At 40.2% G+C, this 21,600-nt stretch overlaps 2 protein-coding genes across 6 annotated transcripts in view; one reads left to right on the forward strand and one right to left on the reverse strand.

Annotated features, from left to right (window-relative positions):
* ASPH (aspartate beta-hydroxylase) overlaps positions 1–9,572 on the forward strand; it is a 235,787-nt gene extending 226,215 nt beyond the window's left edge. For all 5 annotated transcript variants that reach the window (XM_056113451.1, XM_056113434.1, XM_056113458.1 and 2 more), the window contains one exon: positions 8,866–9,572. In XM_056113451.1, coding sequence (XP_055969426.1) covers positions 8,866–9,016 — 151 coding nt within the window. In that variant the 3' untranslated portion in view covers positions 9,017–9,572. The remainder of the gene's footprint in view (positions 1–8,865) is intronic.
* A 3,039-nt stretch (positions 9,573–12,611) lies between these two features.
* CLVS1 (clavesin 1) overlaps positions 12,612–21,600 on the reverse strand; it is a 165,867-nt gene continuing 156,878 nt past the window's right edge. The window contains exon 5 of the mRNA XM_056110857.1: positions 12,612–12,899. Coding sequence (XP_055966832.1) covers positions 12,812–12,899 — 88 coding nt within the window. The 3' untranslated portion in view covers positions 12,612–12,811. The remainder of the gene's footprint in view (positions 12,900–21,600) is intronic.

The raw sequence follows: 21,600 nt of genomic DNA on the forward strand, positions 1-21,600 counted from the left end.
CACAGTAGTGTGATAAATACACTCAGTCTGGGATGCAGTTGTCCTCTTGTCTCTGGAAATGGGAGCCGGGTTCCTTCTGTTCCAGGGATTGACACTAACACTCCTGCAGCACTGGGAGTGATTCTTAGACATTGAAGACCCCACTCTGACAGATTGTAGGAGGCACTTTATGAGTTAGAAAAGACCACCAAAATAGGTTAAGGACATGGAAATTCCTGGAATGGGGGAGGGGGGATGTAGGAGCAAAGGAACAGAAACAGACCGGGACTGTGGTTGATTGGCAGGGGACTGACTGGAAGGGATGCTGGAGTATACACTCCCACTTTTACTTTTCCTTTTTCCCCCTTTCCATAGCTAATGATTAGGGGCAGTGACATCTTTCTAGGTGGTCTCCAGTTTTCATCTCCCTCTTCTCTTCCTTTGTTCTCCCTTTGCAGTTTTCTTATCTACAGCACAGTCCTGTGTCCTGGGCAACCTACATGCCTGAGAGGCAGCAGGGCTCAGGCTGGAACCCCTGCTCCTGGAAGAATAGCGACCGACACCACCACCACCACCCCACCCCACCCACGGCAGTGTTGTAAGAGAGTTTGGAGAGAGACAGATGAGCACCACACTCAGAGAGGCCACATTGAGACTCTATTCCGGAAGCTGACAATCCAGAGCAGTGTAGCATCCCAAAGAACTCGCCACCTCGAGGGCAGTCAGGGATGAGTATATACAGGCAGGAACCACATCCTAGTCCAATAGTGGGTATAGTGGACAAGGAACTGTGGGCAGCAAAGCAAGTTGCAGGAGCAAAATCAGCTAGTTAATGGTTAAACTTGGCTTACCATTACAGAGGAATCAGTGGGTTTGGTGATGGTGATACCAAGACCTGAACAGTTTGTTGCTGGGCTACAGCTGACTCGTGGGGACAGCGGTGTAGCATCCCCTTCTGCTTCTGACATGCAGGGAATAGAAGTGGAGTCGCTTATGTCAGAAGCCCTTAGCTCAGCAGCCTCTCTCCTGGCTGGAAGGGCTCTCCCACGCATCAATGGGGAAATAGAGCCGGTGCATGTACACACAGCCTATGGGGAAAAGGAGTTCCTCTGTGTGCTCACCCATCTTTTACAGTTAATTGTGAAATTAGGTAGTCCAGCATTATTCAGAATAGTGAATTCATTCCCCGATGGAAGCTTACTAAATGTATCCTGTGAAGACTGAAATCCTAACCAGCAGCTTGCCTCAAAGTACCGAGAACGTTAGTACTAAAGGAGTCTTGGACCAGCTTGTCTACCTGTATCCTTGCACAGATGAGGAAACCAAGACCTAAAACTGCTGTGTCACAGTCACATGCCTAGTCAATAGCAGGTGGAACTAGCACCCAGTGTTTCTGTCTTCGAGGAAAAAAAAGGGTTCTGTCTAGACAGACAGGATAAAAGGGGGAGGGAAGAGGGGGAAGTGAAGAGAAGGAACGATGTGGTCACACATACTTCTGTATTTATGTGTTTGGAGAAGAAAAGACACGTGGTAGTCATGCAGTTTTTCCGTTCCAATTCCAGCACATGCTGAGATACCAAATATAGTCGGAATAAAGGGATTTCAGCTGATCAGGATTAATAAGAAATGTGTTGAATTACCTTATTCCTGAGCTCTTTAATGTCTCCCTTTCAGCCTATTTAAATGCCATATAGACCAGAACATCTATAGCATGTCACCTATGTGTGCTAAGAATACACAAGTGTGATTCTGAGCTAAGGATTTTGACCATATTGAAGCAAGTTAGTGACTTTCTCCATCTCTACATCACTGCTGACATCTGAAATTGTTCCCATGTGATTTCTTTGCTGGAAAAATACAACCCCATCATTTGCCTTCCTTGAAACATAGTGTCTACAAGATAAGATCTATAAAGTTTATAAAACTGACTCTAAAGTACCTTGGGTCATCACCTAGGATTATTAAGATTGAGATTAGTCTGTGAAAAACTTATAGTTAAATCTGCACTGCCACCATTATATCATTATCATTAATTATGATCATTTGAGAAATTGAGGAATTAGATAATACCACTTTATCTTGTGACCAGATATTCTGTTTGTTTGTTTTGTTTTTTATTTATTTGGGGACCACACCTGATAGTGCTTCAGGCCTACTGATAGCTCTGCACTCAGGAATCACACCTGGCTGTGCTTGCTTAGAGGACCATATGGGATGCCAGAGACCAACCCGAATCAACCCCGTGCAAGGCAAAGCACCCTGGTCACTATACTCTCTCTCCAGCCCCTGATACTCTTGTATCTTTTGGCAGACCAGAGAGAGGCATTCTTCTCTTACTGGTAAGAAATTGTGAAAGCGAGCTTATCCAAGCACAGCATGTGCTCCTCACTTCTCTCCTGCCTTTCAGAAGCTGGAGAAAGGCTTGAGAGTCCTTTCTACACATCTTCAAAGCCTATTTTGAAAGTCTTTTTCCCTAGAGTGCTCCATCCACATCATAATCTGACCGTATTTGACAGAGCCTGGCTCCCAGCAGGGGAAGAAAGTGATATCTTTATACTCCTGTGAGACTTTTTTTTTTTAATCACAACAGATCTAACAGCTTTTGGTATATTATGCTCTGTATGTTCTGTGTTCTGAGGAAAACCAAAGGGCATCTTGCTCTATGAACCTCCCAGTTGCTTAAGTGTGTCCATGGCTTGGGTGGGGTTTTGTTGCCCATCTCTGGTCTCCTTTTAGAGTAAGGCTATACCTTTTATCATTATAGCTCATAATCACTGAAAGACACCACCTTTTATTTTTTATAAAGTTGTTCATAACTTATTACATTCAGTATTCCAATACGATATTCCTTGTAAACTTAAGATTGAGTTTGCATTAGTTGCCTTAGTTAAAAAAAAAAAAGTGTTGTTTCTCATGGTTTTATTGCTGTGAAAAAACTTAGTAGACCTTGTAAATTTATTTATTTATTTTTTATTTGAACACTGATTTAAAAAATTGTTTATAATACAGGGCTGGAGCGAAAGCACAGCGGTAGGGCATTTGCCTTGCATGCAGCTGGCCTGGCCAAACTGGGTTCGCTTCCTCCGCCCCTCTCAGAGAGCCCGGCAAGGTACCGAGAGTATCTCGCCTACACAGCAAAGCCTGGCAAGCTACCCCGTGACGTATTCAATATGCCAAACACAGTAATAACAAGTCTCACGATAGAGATGTTACTGGTCCCACTCGAGCAAATCTATAAATAACGGGAGGACCGTGACCGTGACCATGATTCCAATACCAGTCCCACCACCAGTGCACCTTCCCACCACCATTATTTCCAACTTTCCCAACCACCCCTCAAGCCTGCCACAATAGCAGGCCCTGAATAATTTATTTTATATTGCTTGCTCTAATTCGATAAAAATGATCAAAAATATTTCCTTAGAATAAGGTGTGTGAATATTGTTGTATCACACCTTGGAGCCATTAAGCCCTTTGAGAAAAAGATTACTAACCTGTTACCAGTTAAGCCTTGTGTGTTTATATTTTCTTAATGGAGATTGGTGGTCTTCTACTTTACATCCCATCAATGTGGCGTGCTGCTTTTGGTTTATCACTGGAAGGTACCATCTTTTAAATACTCAAGAGTATTCATAAAAATAATCTACATTTTTACATGAGCAGTTTTGCTATTTTCTTGGAAAATGGAAGAGCAAATAGGAGAAAAACATGACACTATCCTCTTATGTACTGGAGACACATGGTATTAAAGAAATTCAACCCTTGGAATAACTCCTAGATGTCTTGCTAAAAAATACTTTTAATCAGTGGTTTACACAAAGCCATATTTGACTTAAAGTATCTGAGAAGTCACAACCCAGTGGTAATACAAGGATCACCCTGGTAGGTGTTCTGTAAATGAAGTGGTATGCCCCAGTGCTAGGAACTTTTCTAATTTGTAAGGAATTTATATTAATGAATAGAATATTTAAGACTTTTCTCTCATAGAGCATTTCCTAAATCTTTGACTTTCTTCTAGTATCATCATCTAGTGAAAAAATATTATTTTGAGTGGCATAGAATTTTTTCTTTTTTTTTCTTTTTGTTGTTTTGGGGGTATTTAGCCACACTTGTGATATAAGGGGGTCACTCTTGGCTGTCTGATTAGGGGTCACTTCCAGTTCTTCTCAGGGAACCAGGCAGTACCAGGATCAAACCAGGGTTGGTCATTTGCAAGGCAAGTACCATAACCTGTGTGCACTCTCCAATCCTAAGCTTTTTTTAAAAACAAATTTATTTTGTCTGTATTGTTGCAGGGCTCAAGGACTATAATAGTGCTGGAGACCAAACCCACAATATCACACTTACAAGACTTGAGCCCTACTACTTGAGCCAAATCAGTGGCCCTTTAATTGAGTTAACATTGGTTTATATGATAATAAGTGTTTATGTGTATCAGGAGTAAATATTCCCACCCTTCTTCCACCACTAGTCATTATCCTTCCACCATAGTCCATTAGACCCTTCCCTTGTCCTTGCATTCTTAGAAAACTAACCTTAATTCTGTGGTCAGAGCCAGGGCTCTTGTTTCCAGTGGACATCATTGTCACTTCCCTTGCTTTGTTTCTCTGTATGTCACAGGCAGTGATACTTGTTTTCTTCTTCTGACTTATTTCACTTAACATAAACCCTGGCAGTTTCATCATGTTGCAGCAAAATGCAGAAATGTACATTTTCTAAAAGCTGAGTAGTACTCCACTGTGGGATTCTACCATTTCTCTCTCTGTTGTTGGACACTTAGGCAGTTTCCAGATCAAAGCTGGAAATAAAAAGTGCTGCACTGAACAGAGATGTGCATATACTAGAGTTTTCTATTTAATTATTCTGATTGCTATCAGTCCTTTAGTTTCCAGGTTCGCTGCCAGCCAAATTGTTGAGAATCACTTGTCATTGTAGCATAAAATATATCTTAAAGATTCTCTTGAAGATTTTTGCTATCTCACTCTTTTGGAAGATTTGAGAAAGCACAAATGAAAGCTAAAGTTATCTCTGCTAACTTGTCACTTCCCAGCACTATTACCTCTTTTATCTTTTCCTTGCTTTTTTTTAAATAATCTCCCTGCCCTCTCTTTCATATTTGCTACCCTTTAATTGAATGTCTGTTGTGTGTCAAATCTATGCCAATCCTCACTGTCAAATATGCAGATGAACACAAAGTTCCAGCTATGTTTATAACATGCCTGAGGTCAGGAATTAATAAATGGCAGAGCCAAGAGGTTTAAATATTCTTCCCTTCCAAAGCCTTACTTTCCCAAGCTCCTCCTTCCCTCCTTCCCTCCCCCTTTTTTAATAGTAGTAAAATATACATAACACTGTGTAAAATGCAAATAGTATTTTCTGTCTTTACCATTTTTAAATGTCCATAGTAGCATGAGTACCTTTATATGGGGCCACTATCACCACCAAACATCTATGGAACTCTTCAGCTTATAAAACTGAAACTGTACCCACCCAGCAATAACACCCTATTCTATACCATCATTCTACTTTCTCCCCCTATGAATTTAAGGCTCTCCGTGCCACATACAGTAAAATTATATACTATTGCCTTTCAATGACTGGCTTCTCTTACTTTGTGTATGTGAATCACAAAGGTTCATCATACTGTGGCATATGTCAGAATATTCACATTTAAGGCTCACTAGTATTCTGTGGCAGTTCTAATTCCACATTTTGTTTCTCCATCAGTGGGCACTCCGGTTACTTCCATCTTGTTACTGTGAATACCGTTGCTCTGAGCAGATTGCCCCTTCCCTTTTAAATGGACTCCCCCTAACTATAGGCTATGAATTATTTCATTTTCTTTGGCCACACCTGGTGGTGTTGAGGGATTACTCCTGGCTTGAAGTTCAGGAAAGAGCTATGCTTGGAATATCACGTTTGGAGACCTTGGACGTTTCCATATCACATTTCACTCAAATGAGAGAAAGAATCCGGAGTTCTGACATCCGTCGACGATCAAGGATCAGGGACGCTGTCTCATTTGCCAAGGTGTCTAAAATCAGATGGGCTGGTCACGTAATGAGATTTAAAGACGACCGTTGGACTAGAGCTGTTACTGACTGGATTCCACGGGATGTCAAAAGACCGCGTGGCCGCCCACCTACCAGATGGTCAGACTTCTTCGTCAATATCATGAACAATCGGTTTGAGGCCCTTCATGTTCCCGGAGCGAAGAGATGCCATTGGGCTACACTAGCTCGCGACAGGCACAAATGGAGACGTTACTGGCACCCTGCTCGAGCAAATCGATGACTAACGGGAAGTTAAGTGATTAAGTGATTTTAAGTGAAGTTCAGGAATCATTCCTGGTGTTGCTTATGGGACCATATGTGGTACCAAAGATCAAACCAGTGCAGGCCAGATACAAGGATATCTGATGTCAATCTGGCCCTTTAGCTTTGCTTTTCTTTGCAGTTTGGTTCTTCATAGTAGCACTTGTAGCACTGTCGCCCCATTGTTCATCGATTTGCTCGAGCAGGAGCCAGTAACGTCTCCATTCATCCCAGCCCTGAGATTTTAGCAGACTCTCCTTACTCATCTTTCCCAATGGCTGTATTGGGGGCTCTTTCAGGGTCAGGGGAATAAGGCCCATTATTGTGACTCTTTTTGGCATATCGAATATGCCACGGATAGCTTACCAGGCTCTGCTGTGTGGACTGGATGGTACATCAGTGGACTAGAATGTGAGAGGCTGCGTGCTCCAGGAAATACTGCATTGCTCTCTTTCGAAGCTTTGGTTTATAGTCTCTGAATCTTGGCCGTTAATGAGATTACATGGCTCTGGGGGCAGTTTGTGGGTATAAACTGCCAAGCTACTGGAATACTGGGGTTCTGGGTGGAGGAAGCCCAGTCCCGATCCGAGCAGGCTTGGAGATCTCAGCCCCGGGTCCCGCACACCTTGCTCCTCTGCCGGTTCCTTCATGTGTTAGGCTCATTAGAACGTGTGGAGAGTGGTCTTGAGCATGGCTGTGGCTGGGTTCTGGAGGTTTTCGGCTTCTGGAGTTCTGCTTGGGGCAGGGAGGGAGACTCAACACGACCCCGTCCTAGGGGCCCTGGTGAAGAGAGCCTGTCATGGGGGCAGGAGAGTCTGCATAGTAAACCAAACAAAATGCCTTGTGTTCTTCAGTCCATATTTCTGTTCTTACTGATGTTTGGACATCAGTAATAATTACTGAATTCCAATTATTTCAACCTTCAGAGGAATCGTCCCAGAGAAATGTGAAGTGCAAGCACTTGGTTGTGTTTGTACAATGGCATACGAAGCCCTGAGGGGAGATAGATAGCAAAGCTGGCAAAGTGACAGATTTTCATTATTTTATCAGTTGCCAATTTGCCTTCACCCCTCCAGGTCATTTGATCATGAGTGGAGACATTTTTTGATAAGTATGACTGGTGGGACCGCTAGCATCTAGTGTGAAGGAGCCAGAGATGTTGTTAAAAATATACAGAATATAGTTTAGTTCCTCTTTCAGTCAACATTACCATGCCAAAATTTCAACAGTGTCATGGTTGAGAAATCCTGCAATATTTCTTCTATTTCATATTGTTTAATCACCCATTGATGAACATAAAAGATATACATCATTTTCCTCAGGAAGCGTCCTTAAGGCAGTGAAATTTGAAATTAAGCTAACATTTTCCAAACCCTAATTTCAGCTATATACTCATCCTGCATATAAAGTTTCAAATGCTTAAGTAGAATTTCTTTAAAAGAAATTTTGTAGTAACACTTCATTTGAAACACATAACATTTAATATATTGGCAATTATGTGTGTTTTAAGAGAATATAAGCACTGTTATTAAACTTTCTTTAGATTTTAAAGTTAATGTGTCTCTGCATATTTTCTTGATTGCTTTATTTATGCTGACACGATACTCAGAATTTAGCTCCTTTTCAGAGATCTTATAAAGAGTGCCAGAGACTATGAAAGATGATTTGCTTTATTGCTTTTAAATAGTCCACAGCTAATGCACTTGCTTAGTAGATGATATTAAATATATAAATGACGAGGGCTAGGGAGACAGCTCAGAGGACTAGGGTGTGTGCTTTGCATGTGGAATCCCAGGTTCTATCCCTGGCACTGGACTATCTGTTGAGCAAACCAAGAGCATCCTCAGCACCTCAGCACGATGTCATGAGTAGCCCCTGAGCACTGCTGAATATAGACCGCCCCCCCCAAAAAAAAACCAGATGTATCTAAACAACATTGATTACCAACATATTTTTCTCCATCAGAACATTAAGTAGGGAAATATCCAATTTGTCCTCTTTATAGTCACTGAGTTTAAGTAAAGAACTATTATTTCCAAACCTCCTTTCTTCCGTAAAATGGAATGAACAAAAGGAATGGGTTGAAAATAGAGCCATTTTGAGATGTATGGCCACCGTGCCAGGTATTCTTTTGGGACATAGCAATACCTCCTATCTCTCAGCATGCAGACCTAAACTGGCTCAGAAAGACCGATGGATAGCTGTGGAGCTAAGGATGAAGAAGTGACCCTAGACGCAGGCACAGATTTGAGTCGTAATCCAACTCCACAAGCCTCACCAGGGTTGGACCAAGAATTATCACAGGGCCCTTGATGAGATCACGATTGCGTTATCACCAATTCCCCGACCTCCATCTTTTACACATTTACAATTCCAAGCACTGGAAACCAATGCTTATGTGAAGAATCTGGAAATTCTTAATCCCCAAGGACTGAATAAACAAACCCTGGATTGAGGTTTCAGTTAGCTATTCCTATTCCAGAGGGTTCCTGACATGCCTCCCTTGTCAAGATGTGAGTTGATCCTCAGACATTGCAACCCAAGGACTGTGTGTTTCTTGTTTCTGTTTCAGGACGTGGGAAGAAGGCAAGGTGCTCATCTTTGACGACTCCTTTGAGCATGAGGTGTGGCAGGATGCCACATCTTTCCGGCTGATATTCATCGTGGACGTGTGGCACCCAGAACTGACAGCCCAGCAGCGACGAAACCTTCCTGCAATTTAATGTGTTCTGTAGGCTCAGAACATGCAACAGAGAGGCTGTCTTTTGGATTCTTACAAAGCGGGATAGAAGGTTGAATACCAAGGTCCTTAATTCCCTCAACTTGTAGCCTAATAAACTCTAAATTTCCTCCGAGGGCTAGAAGACACTAAGGAATATTTGCCTGAATGCAATTCATTTAGAAAATTCCCAGCTGTATTTCATGCCAGAGAGCACCAGTCTGATGTCTGTATTTCAGGTGAACATGTAGTTTCTTCCTTGCCAGCCAAAGATACCTTTCCCGATACACAAGGACTAAATCAGTGTACAAAGAAAATATATGTAGAAACTGTGAATAGATTATTTAGTTTGCAATCTTTCTATGCAGTTCTAATTATTGTTAGTAAAATGCATTCATGATAAAAGCAGTTTTATTTTCTTTATACAAAGGACAAAGATGGAATTATGCCAGTATCTGTGAATGTACCACTCAGTTCTCTTTGTTTTATCATTATTATTATTATTATTATTTTCATTGAAATAGTCTTAATTTCTCTCCTTACTATGTCAATAGTGCAGGCATTATGTGGGCTGGAGCGATAGCACAGCGGGTAGGGCGTTCGCCTTACAAGCGGCCAACATGGCCGACCCGAGTTCGATTCCTCCGCCCCTCTCGGAGAGCCCGGCAAGCTACCGAGAGTATTCGATATGCCAGACACAGTAACAACAAAGTCTCCAATGGAGACGTTACTGGGCCCGCTCGAGCAAATCGACGATCAACGGGAGGGCCTTTACCTTTACCTTTACCTATAAAAATTACCTTTGTTTCTAAACAAAAAATTTTATAGTAGACATGAAGTCATTGTATACTGAGTAATGAGAAGTTCACATGTAAATTTTTTTTTAACGCATGTATTAAGGCTTGGGGGGTAAAAGTGAAATTTCTTAAAGTAACAGTAATTGGTTGGGATCAGATGAGTATCTCATTTTGCTATCTGTGAATGAGATAAAACTAAAATCTAGAATATCTTTGCCTATTACCTGTGTGAGTAAGGAGCTTCTTGAGTAGATTGACCATCACAATAAAACTATGAAGAATGGTAGAGTAGAAGCCAAGAATGCCAGGATCTTTGTCCTGAAATTGATGTGGATATAGGAGATCTAGGATATCTAGGTTGATTTCCACTTGGAAAGATTTCAGAAGACTCTTATAATCTCTCTGGCTTTAGAAGCTTCTGTCACTTAAATATCACTTTACAATAGATGTTTTTTATCATGATTTAGTTTTACTGTTAAACCTAGCATGAAAATAACAATTAAAAAATGGGCAATGCATATTCATGCCAAAGTTTAGCTTAACAGGTATTAATGCATTACATGTTTAAATCAGAGCTAACTAGATTTGTTAGCAGTGAGAATGTAATAATATTCATGCACTGAACTTTAAGCCAAATGAACAAAAATGTTGAGTAAATAATGCATAGGTTAATTACCAAACTTCATTCATAGATTTATTTTAAAATGTACTTTCGGTTTTTTTCTAAATACAAAGGCAGTCATTTATATGATTATAAAAGTAGTTCTTTAAAATTGATATGGACCATTTTTGCCTGCTTTTGAGGACATTCAATTTTACTAGTAGTGTTTGCAGTTTGTTTTATTGCTGTTATGACAGTATTCAAAAATCCCACTAAAATAAGCTAAGAAGCATCTGAAAGAAACATATTAAACTTACAAAGTCCAAAAGAAAAGGGAGACTCTTGCAGAACAAGGAGATATTTATGTCCTTCAGTATTTATTGAACAAAAGAAATGACCAACAAAAGGACATTACAATCCAATGCTCGGGTGGTAACATTCATGTCACGTGTTGAATTTGGTTCTTGTATGTATATTGCATACACATGAAGAAATTAATAGTACAAGTTGTCATTGTTGAACCATCATACATTCATTTGATAAAATCATGGAATAAAATTAAAACTAGCTTTTAACTTAGTAATTGTAGCATGATATTTAAAATCAGGTCACTACAGTAGAATTCTATTGTCAATTGAAAAGCTAGAATTATTATTATTACTGTTGCAAAGTGTTGGCACTAATTGACTTTAATAGTATTTTACATACTTGGATCCCACAACTTTTTCAAATCCAAGTAATAAAATGAATTACCTGATTCACTTTAATTCTATGTTTTTCTTCCCTATGTGATAGTATACAAGTGATGTTTCACTGCACTGGTAGAATTCATTCAGTGTTATTATTTTGTTATTTGACACAAATAAATAAGCTTTATACTGTGATACAATTGTTTTAGAAATATTTTTAGTAGTTTCAATTTTATTTCAAGGGTTGGATAACAAAATTTAATTGTTATTTTTCTGCACCAGAAAAAAAGCTAGATTCATTGAGAAAGAGGCAGTAAATGTTTAATACTAATTTTAATAGATAATTATTTAAATAGATATTGAGGATGACTAAGATCAGTAAAATCACCTCTTTCTTTTGAATTTTTTTGGTAACAAATTCTTGTTAAATATTTAACAAATCTTGTTACAATGTAAAGTCACATTTTACTGTCCATTTTCAATTAAAAATTTGATTTGACATTGAGCACCAACTGGTCATACTAACAAATACCATATCATGCAGATGGATGGGGGAATAATAAGCATCTTAAAAAAAATACAACTGTTTTTGGGGAAACATGACACTCTAAGGATATAATATCCTAGGATATCTGCTCATTTTAAATTTAATTTCCTTTGAATATTTGGGGTCTCCATTTCTAAGGAGAATAGACACAGAAATAAAATGATCTTTGGCATTTCATCCTGCATTCTTAGTCTTATTTTCAGCACTTGCATATTTCACCATCCTTTAGGACCTTCCCCCATAATTAATACCTACCCTTTCAGCCAGACCCTTTCTCCACATTGTTGAGTGGTTGCAAGAGGGTGGGGGGTTAAATGCTTTCCGAGCACTTTTCTTGGCTGTAGTGACCCAAGTGAGGCAACTTGAATGGATTCATTAATCACTGACATGTGTTTTTAGTGGTCCATCCCCCACCCCTGCAGACGCACGTTGGCTATAGGAAAGTCACACTGTTACAATAAAATCATCATTTTTCACGTTGTGTGTCTTTTCAAGACAGCTCATAATTATCAGCTGGTGGTCTGACAAAAGAGGGGATGTCAAAACCATTTTTGCAGGATATCAAAAGAAGCAAACTCTGCAAATAGGCAGACCTACGAGAACATGCTTTTAGGCTGATCAATTTGATGCTGGTGATGAGGTCAAAGAAAATAATTTAATGAGAATGGAAATCACTGAAGATACTATTATCTTGGGGCTTTGCACTACATTGAAACTTGACAATCATGTCTGCACAGCTTAATTCTAAGATATCAACTTGGAAATGCACTTAATCTTAAATTGCAAAACTGGAGAGGGCCTCTGTGGTGCCTCAAGAAAATCCTTGTCTTAATGCAGTGTACGCATCAGATTTAGTTTTTCTTTTTTTTTTTCAGTTCATGTAGTACCATAAATATGGGAGGAGGAGGGAATCTTGTTTACATAAATACCTTCCTTGCTCATCCTCCAGTCCCCTACTGGAGGAGGGTGGGGGGAAAAAACCTCTCTCAAGTCTTTATTTGGCTGCTCAGACCAATAGCTGGTGACAGTCTTTACTGGGTGGCAGAAGTGAGGACCGGTGTCAAGCTGAACGCACGTGTCTATGTAGGTCAATGGCGCATGTGCTTCCAGGGTGGCTGACACCACTGAAGGTTGGCGATGTGCAGGAGCAAAGGGCGACTTGGGTTCAGTCCAGAGCCAGCAGCGGCTGCGTGTTCTCATTCTCTCCCTTCTCCTCGTGCTTCAAGGTCCCAGCTTCTACCACAGACTGAGATCTAATAACAGGAGGAGGGAGAAGATGCAATCACAAACGATTTTGAAACTGTCAGGTGCATGGTGATTTTTCTGTCCCCTCATTCACAGAGACACTCAAAAATAGGAACGTGATTCCTCTTCCCTCCCCACCCCTACCCAATTGCCTTGCTTGTGTGCCAGTGATTTTTCAGCCTCTACGCTTCTACCATTTGAAAACCAGTACTCTGTAACAGGGTCGCCTAAACTTTTCCTACTCATGATGCCTTTTCGTCTAGGAATTGTTCATGGGCGCCCAGATATATAATTATCCAAATCAAATATAATAAATCATAAAGAATTTTATAAACATTTGAAACCCTTGATTCTTCTATGGAAATATTTCTCCATTTACCCAGTCATAGATCCACCAAGAGCTGTGGGGATACTGGGCTAGACAGATAGAAGAGGGTTTGGGAAGGGGAGGAGGCACTTGTCCCCCATGGAAAGGATGAAAGGAAATGATTGGCCACCACACTCCGTAGCCCTCTTTCATGTGACCTCATGTGCCCCCGTGTGGGGTCAATTTTAGATAGAAATGATGTTTTTGAAAACCTATTCTTACAGGACCTAGAATAAAGGCTCTCTTATGCCAATAAACTCTGGTGTCTTAAGTGAGGAGATAGTAAGCAAGTGAACAGTTTTGTGGAACCGGGCATAAGAAATGAAACTTTTTTTGTTTGAGTTGGTTTTTTTTTTGGGGGGGGGTTTATTTGGGTGCCACATACAGCAATGCTCAGGCCTTACTTCTGGCTCTGCATTCAGGTATTACTTCTGATGGTGCTTGGGGGACCATATGGGATGCCAGGGATCGAACCTGGGTCTGCCATGTGCAAAGCAATTGCCCTGCCCACCGTTCTATTACTCCAGCCACAGGAACCAAACTTTTCAGGACCTCATTTTCCTTGATTAAGAAGTCCCATCATTCATTCTGATGCAATCCCATTTGCTCTAAGTAACATACTATATTGTGGTGTTTCTGAAATGTATAATTAAAAAGTAGGAACAATTTAAAAAACCATTTTTAGGGTGGGAAAGATAGTACATGGGTTAAGGTGCTCACCTTGCACTTGAATGACTCTGGCTCAATCCCTTAGGTAAGATCCCTAAGCACAGAGAGTGTGGCACAAGCTTTGAGCATACACCACACACTCACACACACACACACACACACACACACACACACACACACACACGGGGGCTACACGCAGTAATGCTCAGAATCTACTCCTGGCTTTGTGTTCGGGTATAGCTCCTTGCATTGCTCAGGAAACCATGTGATGCTGAGATTAAACTTGGACCTCCTGCATGCAAAGCTTGTGCTTCAGCCCATTGGTTATATCTTCAGCCCATATGTTGCTTTTTAAAAGCCTAATATATACTTTTTAAAGCCAAGAGAAAGATTCACTTAAATCTTGCCCTCAATCTGTTTAGTGAGTCCAAGTATTCTCTGGAAAGTTTGATCAATCGCTTTTACTTGCTGAAAAAAAAATCATCTCAGCTCAGTAATTGTGGGCAAACAGCAGAGAAGCTTCTTGCCTTGGGGCTTAGTCATTTAGATCACTTTGGGTGGTAATCTTTTCATTCAGGCACTTTGCCTTCTCCTAAGAAGTTTTAACACCTCTACCAAAATAAACACGTCAAGCTTTCTCCTGGGTCCTCTGGAAACCAGTTTAACCCCAAGGGCAGCATAGGAGTACTTGAACTATTTCAGCCAGCATCATCTCAGCTTGCAAACAAACTAACAAAAGCTTCCTTCACATCTTTATTGCCTCTATTTCAGTCCTCACTCTCTCTCTCTCCTTCTCTCTCCTCTCCTCTCTCCTCTGTCTCTCTCCCTCTCTCCCTCTGTATCTCCTTTCCTCTCTCTTCTCTTTCTTCTCTCTTCTCTCCTCTCTCTCTCTCTCTCTCTCTCTCTCTCTCTCTCTCTCTCTCTCTCTCTCTCTCACTCTCTCTCTCTTTCCCTCCTCCCCCACAGGAAACTATTCTTCAATCAGGCATTTGCCAGCTGGGGCTGAAAGATAGCACAATAGACTAAGCACATCCTTCATAGGCAGCATCCCTAGGTTCAATTCCTGAGTACCACCAATGCTCTAGCAACAAGTCAGGCGTAGCCCTTGAGGACCCAGGATATAACCCACACCCCAAAAAAGCAGAAATAACCCAAGTGATAAGGAGTTGAAGGCAATTAGTCAAATTCTCAGTTGAATGTAACCCTTCCGTTGGGTTTCAGAAAAACAACCTCGGTACTTTTATAAGAGAGTATCCCACAGTCCTGGCTTTTTTCATTGAAGTCAACAGTGTATTTATGAAATAGCATACAGATGTCTGATATCCTCTGAGCCTCTATAATGACCTTTAAACACAAAAAGGGACTTTATTTATTTAGGGAATTTTATCTTGTAAGTCTCTTGGGAGCAGAGAGTACAGGGTATTGTCTTGCATGCAGTCAACCTTGGTTCAAATCCCCAGCACCACATATGATCACCCTGAGCATAGCCAGGCATGATCCCTGACACAGAACAAGAGTGAGCCCCGAGCATCATCGGGTGTGGCCAGCCCCCACTTTGATTAAGTCTCTAGTGGCTTAATCAAAGCTGTTACCTAAAGTATCAGGTAAATTTCTGCCAGGAGCTCTATTCTGGGTTTCTGCTACCCTCCCTCCCTAACCATTGGATTGTGGTTTGGAATAATTCCACCTTCTCATGTAAAATGGAGATATGATAATAGCTACATCATGGTAAGTGGGAGTAATGAGGATTGTTAATTAAGGTGGTGACGTGCTCGAATCAGTGACAGCTTGGCATATGTTTGCTCATTGGTTTTTATCTCGTTAGCCTTCCTCATTTACAGATTAGAAAAATACGGTCTGGGAATATTAGAATTATTTACAGATTTAGCCATGAAGCATAAATTCAGCCAAAAGTTCCCCCAGACAAACTATAAAAAGAATTGTGTGTGGTTATGCATCATGTAACCTAACAATAAATGAGACTGGCTTTTCAAAATGGATAACAAACTATTATTTTTTAAAAGTCAAGATAAGTGATGAAATTTCCACAGGAAAGATAACCTTAGTACTTTTCTTTATGTATTATACTTTGGGGGCCAATCCTAGTAGTTCTTGGGCTAACCCTGGCTCTTTGCTCTGGGATCACTGGTGGGGATGCTCTGGAGGACCATAAGGATGCCGGGGATGGAATCTGGGTCGGCAGCTTGCAAGGTAAGAGCCCTGTGCAGTGTACTATGTGCCATCCCCTGTTTGGTACCTCTTACTACACAGAAATTTCCTTCTGAATAATAACTATTGATGACATTTCAGTGCATTTCATTTGGAATTGGAGAGGTCATCCTCAGCGGTGCTGGCCTCCAGTGCAGACCTGATGTTCAGAATAAGGCCTCATGAGGCCCAGAGGTCACTGAAGCTACATCCTATAGTGCTCTGGGCTCGTGCTGTGCCAGGGATCAAACTCAGTACCTCACACACTAAGGCATGTGCTCTACCACTTCTGCTATTTCCCCAGCTCTACAACATGGGGTTCTGTTTTAAACAACGCTTTCAATAATATTCTTGATAATTTATCTTAAGGCATTCTTGTAAGCATGTGTCCTTCTATTCAGTTAGCAAAGTCTTATCATCAAAACCATCCTTGCAGACAATGTGATTATGCTCTCTGGGAACAATATTTACTGAACCAGAAAAATAAATCAAAAGTTTTTTTTAAAGATATGCCTAAATATTTCTCATGTAATGCAACAAGCCTTTCTATTAGCAAAGTGAGCAATAAAAACCAAATCTCCCTCACTCTGATAATACAATTTACCACAACTTACTGAACTAGATAAATAAACCAATCCAAGAAAAATAAATGTCCTGTTAACTATGAAGTAAATCACTTTTAGAATGAGCCAAACATTCAACTCAGCTCTTGCCTTGAGTACTATAACTCAGATTTAAATGTCTAGTTTATTTATATTTAGCTCACAATTGGACACGAACCTCCCATCTTATAACAAGAAAGAAAAATCCAAGAGAAAAATGTGCACTTTCAGAAAGCTTGGAAGAGGTTGCAATTGAGAAGAAGGGTATAATGCATAGCCCTAACCACTCACAGACACTGAGCACTTTAAAGTGGGCAGTCTGGGGGGGTGTGGTGGTAGTACAGTGGGGAAGGTGATTGCCTTGCATGCAGCCAACCCAGGTTCAATTCCCAGCATCCCATATTGTCCTCCAAGCACCACCAGGAGTAATTCCTAGGTGCAGAGCCAGGAGTAACCCCTGAGCATTCCCAGGTGTGACCCAAAAAGAGGGGAAATAAAAAGAGTGGGCAGTCTGAATTGAGATACAAGGTTTACTAGATTTCAAGATTTTGCATGAAGAAAATGTTAAATATCTCTGTAATATTTTAATGATGTCAAAATTGTGTAAAGATATAATTGAGTACTGTATTTTAAAAAATAATTTCACCTGTTTTTCTTTACTTTTGTTATGAGTCTATAAATAAGCTAAAAAATTACATTGTTCCAAAATCCTTTTTATGCCACTAGGCTGTGGTTGCGCCTAAAGGAATAGAGAATACTTATTTAGAAACACAATCCTTATAAAGAGCTCTGGCAATATCCTTGACTATTATTGTTTATTGCTGTTTGTTTTGACATCACACCTGGTGATACTCAGAGGACCATATGTGGTACTGGGGTTATAATGGGGTTTGCCACAAACAATCAAGCACCTTAACCTCTGTATTATCTCTCTGGACCCAATAAATAATTTTTTAATTTTGCCTTTGGGCCACATCAGTGGTGCTCAGGGCTTACTCCTGGCTCTGCACTCAGGGATCACTCAGGGTAAGGTGTAGAAGGAAGAGTAGGGAGACCATATGTGGTGTCGGGGATTGAACCCAGGTCAACTATGTGCAGTGCAAGTTTCCTACCACTATAGTATCTCTCTAGCCTACCCCCATAGGGAAATTTTAAGAAAATATTTTAATAACATTGTCTCTTGTTCATTCATTCTTCATTCAAGGGATAAGTAATGGATATTTATTTTCAGCTGTCTCTAAGCAAGATACCAAGAACAAAACTAGGTACTAAGCAAATATGCTACTCATTCCACTGAATATTCCTAAGCTTTATAAAAATTCATCTAACTTGGGGCTGGAGAGATAGCACAGCGGGTAGGGTATTTGCCTTGCACACAGCCGACCCAGGTTCGATTCCCAGCATCCCATATGGTCCCCTGAGCACCACCAGGAGTGATTTCTGAGTGAAGAGCCAGGAGTAACCCCTGTGCATCACCGAGTATAACCCAAAAATCAAAAAAAAAAATCATCTAACTCATAGAAGTTTAACTCCCTACCTGTGTTCTTGTTCACATTCCCTCTGGCATCCGCCAAGATATGGTTTACCACTTTTATTTTTTTTTATCTTCTTTGTGCTCTTTTTATAGAAGATACATCTTTTTATGGAAGACATAAATAGAACTAATGCTCAGAGAGATGAACTCCTGATATTTCCATTAGCTTATTTTTGTCAATGTATAAAGATATCCTTTTTTAGCCCTCCAGGTCAACATCCAGGTCTCCTGGGCCTAAAATCCCTCCTAACTTCACTTTCCTCCTTACAAGCTGAGAATATGAGATCAAGCATTTCATTCTTTCTCTTGGCCTTACACTGAGTTCCTTGTCAGTCTGTAAACTAATAAGAGATGCAGTTCACACACTGCATCTCTTCTTAGCTCCAAGAGTATAAGAGCCACTGTATACCTTTTGTCAGCACTCCACCAGCTTCTAAAACTGTCTCCCACCTTCTTATAGTTCATCAAAGCAATTTCAAAACTTTTAGATGACTTCCAACAAATTTGATACACCTACTTCCTTACCCACCTCCTGTGTAGCATTTGGATCTCATTTATCAAAATTACCTACTTCACGAGAAGCCATCAAACCCATGGGAGCTTCCCTAAGTTCAGATCCTAACATCAGTTATCTAGTTTATTAAAAAGAAAGCCAACTTTTAGAGAGGCATACGCCCCATGTTCCCCCTGCAACCCTTTAACATATACACACCTTCCCCGTAGGCTCTGGGTCTAAGCCATTTCACTTGCTTTGAGTCACAACTATTTCCAATCCTATACCTTCAAATTCTCCTGCTTTGCTGAACACCTACGATTAGTCTTGAAATATCCTCTCCACCCCATTTTCAGTTAAAGAAAGATGAAAGTAAAAATAAAAATAAAATAAGTATAGAAAAAAGAAAGTAAAACTATTGTCACATGTCTTTTCAGATGCAATTATCTCCTCTATAGTCACAACAAAAATTCGCAAAATAATTGTTTGTATTCTCTGGCTCAGATTGTCACCTCTCATCTACTTCCTACTCCCACCCACGAGACTCTACAGCCCTTGCTAAGGCTATCAACCACCTGCAAGTCATGATGTCTAATGGGTACCTTCCAGTCTTCACTTACTAAGAGTCTCAACCACAATCAATAGAACTGGCCACACTATTCTTCTTAAAATTCTCCCTCTGTTCCTTGGCTTCAGGAACACAGTGTCTGTCTTATCCCCTACCACTTGGGACACTCACTAAGCATTTTTTCTTCTTTCAGTTTTCACTCACTAAGCATGTCAGCCACAATTAATAGAACTGACCACACCATTTTTCTTGAAATTCTATGTCTATTCCTTCGCTTCATGGACACTGTATCTGTCTTATCCCCCTGCCTCTTGGGACACTCAATAAGCAGTGTTCCTCCTTTCTTATGACTTGTATTAATTTATCAATGCTTTGGAGCTCCTGATTTGTGTCCATTTCAGAATTCTTTTCTGACTTTAAAATTACATGTGAAGCCACTTATGTAATTTGTCTAACTGGCTGCCAACTAAGCCCTCACACAAACCATATCCAAAACTGCACTCAGGGATGGAGAAAGAGTACAGGGATAAGGAGCTTGCTTTGAAAGTGGCCAACCCTGGTTTTGATCCAGCTCTGTATATGGTCTTCAAAGGAGCAAGCGCTGAGCATCACTGGGTATGGCACAAACACCAAAAACCAAAGAGATAAGTAAACTGAATTATTAATTATCCCCTTATAAGCACCGATAGAGTGCTGTAATTTGCAGAGATGTCGCTGTTCATTCCATTTCCCTTGCCAATTTTTCAAATCTGTTTTTCTTTATTCTCCATGAACCATCAAGACTTGTGAGTTCTACCCACTCAATACATTCATCAATTTCCTTTTTCTTACATCCCTTCTTACCTTCCAGTCCCTGCTACCATGAGCACTTGCCTACTCTTTTGCAAGGCTTTCTCTGTACTTTTCTCCTACTCCACTGTATTCTTATCACAACACAATGAGTTCTCAAACTCACCATATTTATATTACTCCCCCTTTTTTAAATCTTTCTATGACTTTACTTTCTTCATAGGACAAAGTCTAATATCCTTGTCAAACTTAAGTGGCCCTACTTGCAGGTCCCTGTATATCTCCTGAGCCACTTTCCCCATTACTATCTGCTCTCAAAACTCTCCAGTCTGTTGTTGGTTTTTTATTTTTCTTCTTTAATCCCATTTTCGCTGAATCTAAGATGTCATCAATTGCTGATTGAATATTGTATGGCTGTGTGTGTGTGTGTGAGAGAGAGAGAGAGAGAGAAAGAAAGAAAGAAAGAAAGAAAGAAAGAAAGAAAGAAAGAAAGAAAGAAAGAGGGAGAGAGATTGAGGAACAAACTTAGGGCCTCACATATACAAGGCAAAAGTTCTCTACCAAAACTTTAGCATTAGTTTTATGTTTTTTGGACCACAACTAGCAGTGCTCAGTGCTTACTCCTGGTTCTCTACTCAGGAATCACTCCCAGAAGGCTCTGGGCAACATATGGAGTGAGTGGGATCAAACTCAGACTGACCACGTGCAAGGCAAGCATTCTATCAGCTGTATTATTTCTCCAACCCAAACTCTGTTTTTAATGAAAAATAAATAGAAGGACATCTTATTAATGAAGACAATGTTATCCTCTGAAATTAGCCCTTCTCCTTCCAAATTTAGGGAAGAGCTTGCTCACACTTTGATTCCTCTTCCTTTTGATCAGGAAACAATTTGCTCATGAAGTCTCAGCTGATATATGACTTCCTGAAGGAACCCTTCCCAGCCACCACCTACCCCAAACTAGGTTAGGACCCCTATTATACAGTGTCATAAAATATTGTAATCATCAAGGCACTTGTCACAGTGATAATGAAATTACTATTTGTATAATAATGCATTAAAAGTCTGTCTTCTCTAATCGATTATGGATTCTGAGAGCAGGAGCAAGGACTGCATTGCTAACCATTCCATCCTCTATAGCTAACACTAGCACTTGACCTCATTTAATCTTCATAGTACATAAGACAGATCTATTATTTTCCTTTTTAAAGTTTTAAAAACAAGGTCACAGAGAAATAATACTTAGCAACAAGACAACTAATCTAATCCATAGAATGTAATTTCAGATGTTGATCTCTCAACCGTTCTCTACACTAGCTATATCTTGGTATGTAGCAGATACTCAATAAATATTTGTTAAATGAATAAAATTTTCAAAAGCTATTGGAAATGGTCATTGTTAATGGAAATCTAGAAACCAGGGGAAATAATGACTCAATTAACAGAGATAGTTTTGACATAACCTTAGAGAGGTTTCAA

Source organism: Sorex fumeus, unplaced genomic scaffold (assembly GCF_029834395.1).
Source record: "Sorex fumeus unplaced genomic scaffold, SorFum_2.1 ptg000002l, whole genome shotgun sequence".
Taxonomy (NCBI): Eukaryota; Metazoa; Chordata; class Mammalia; order Eulipotyphla; family Soricidae; genus Sorex; species Sorex fumeus.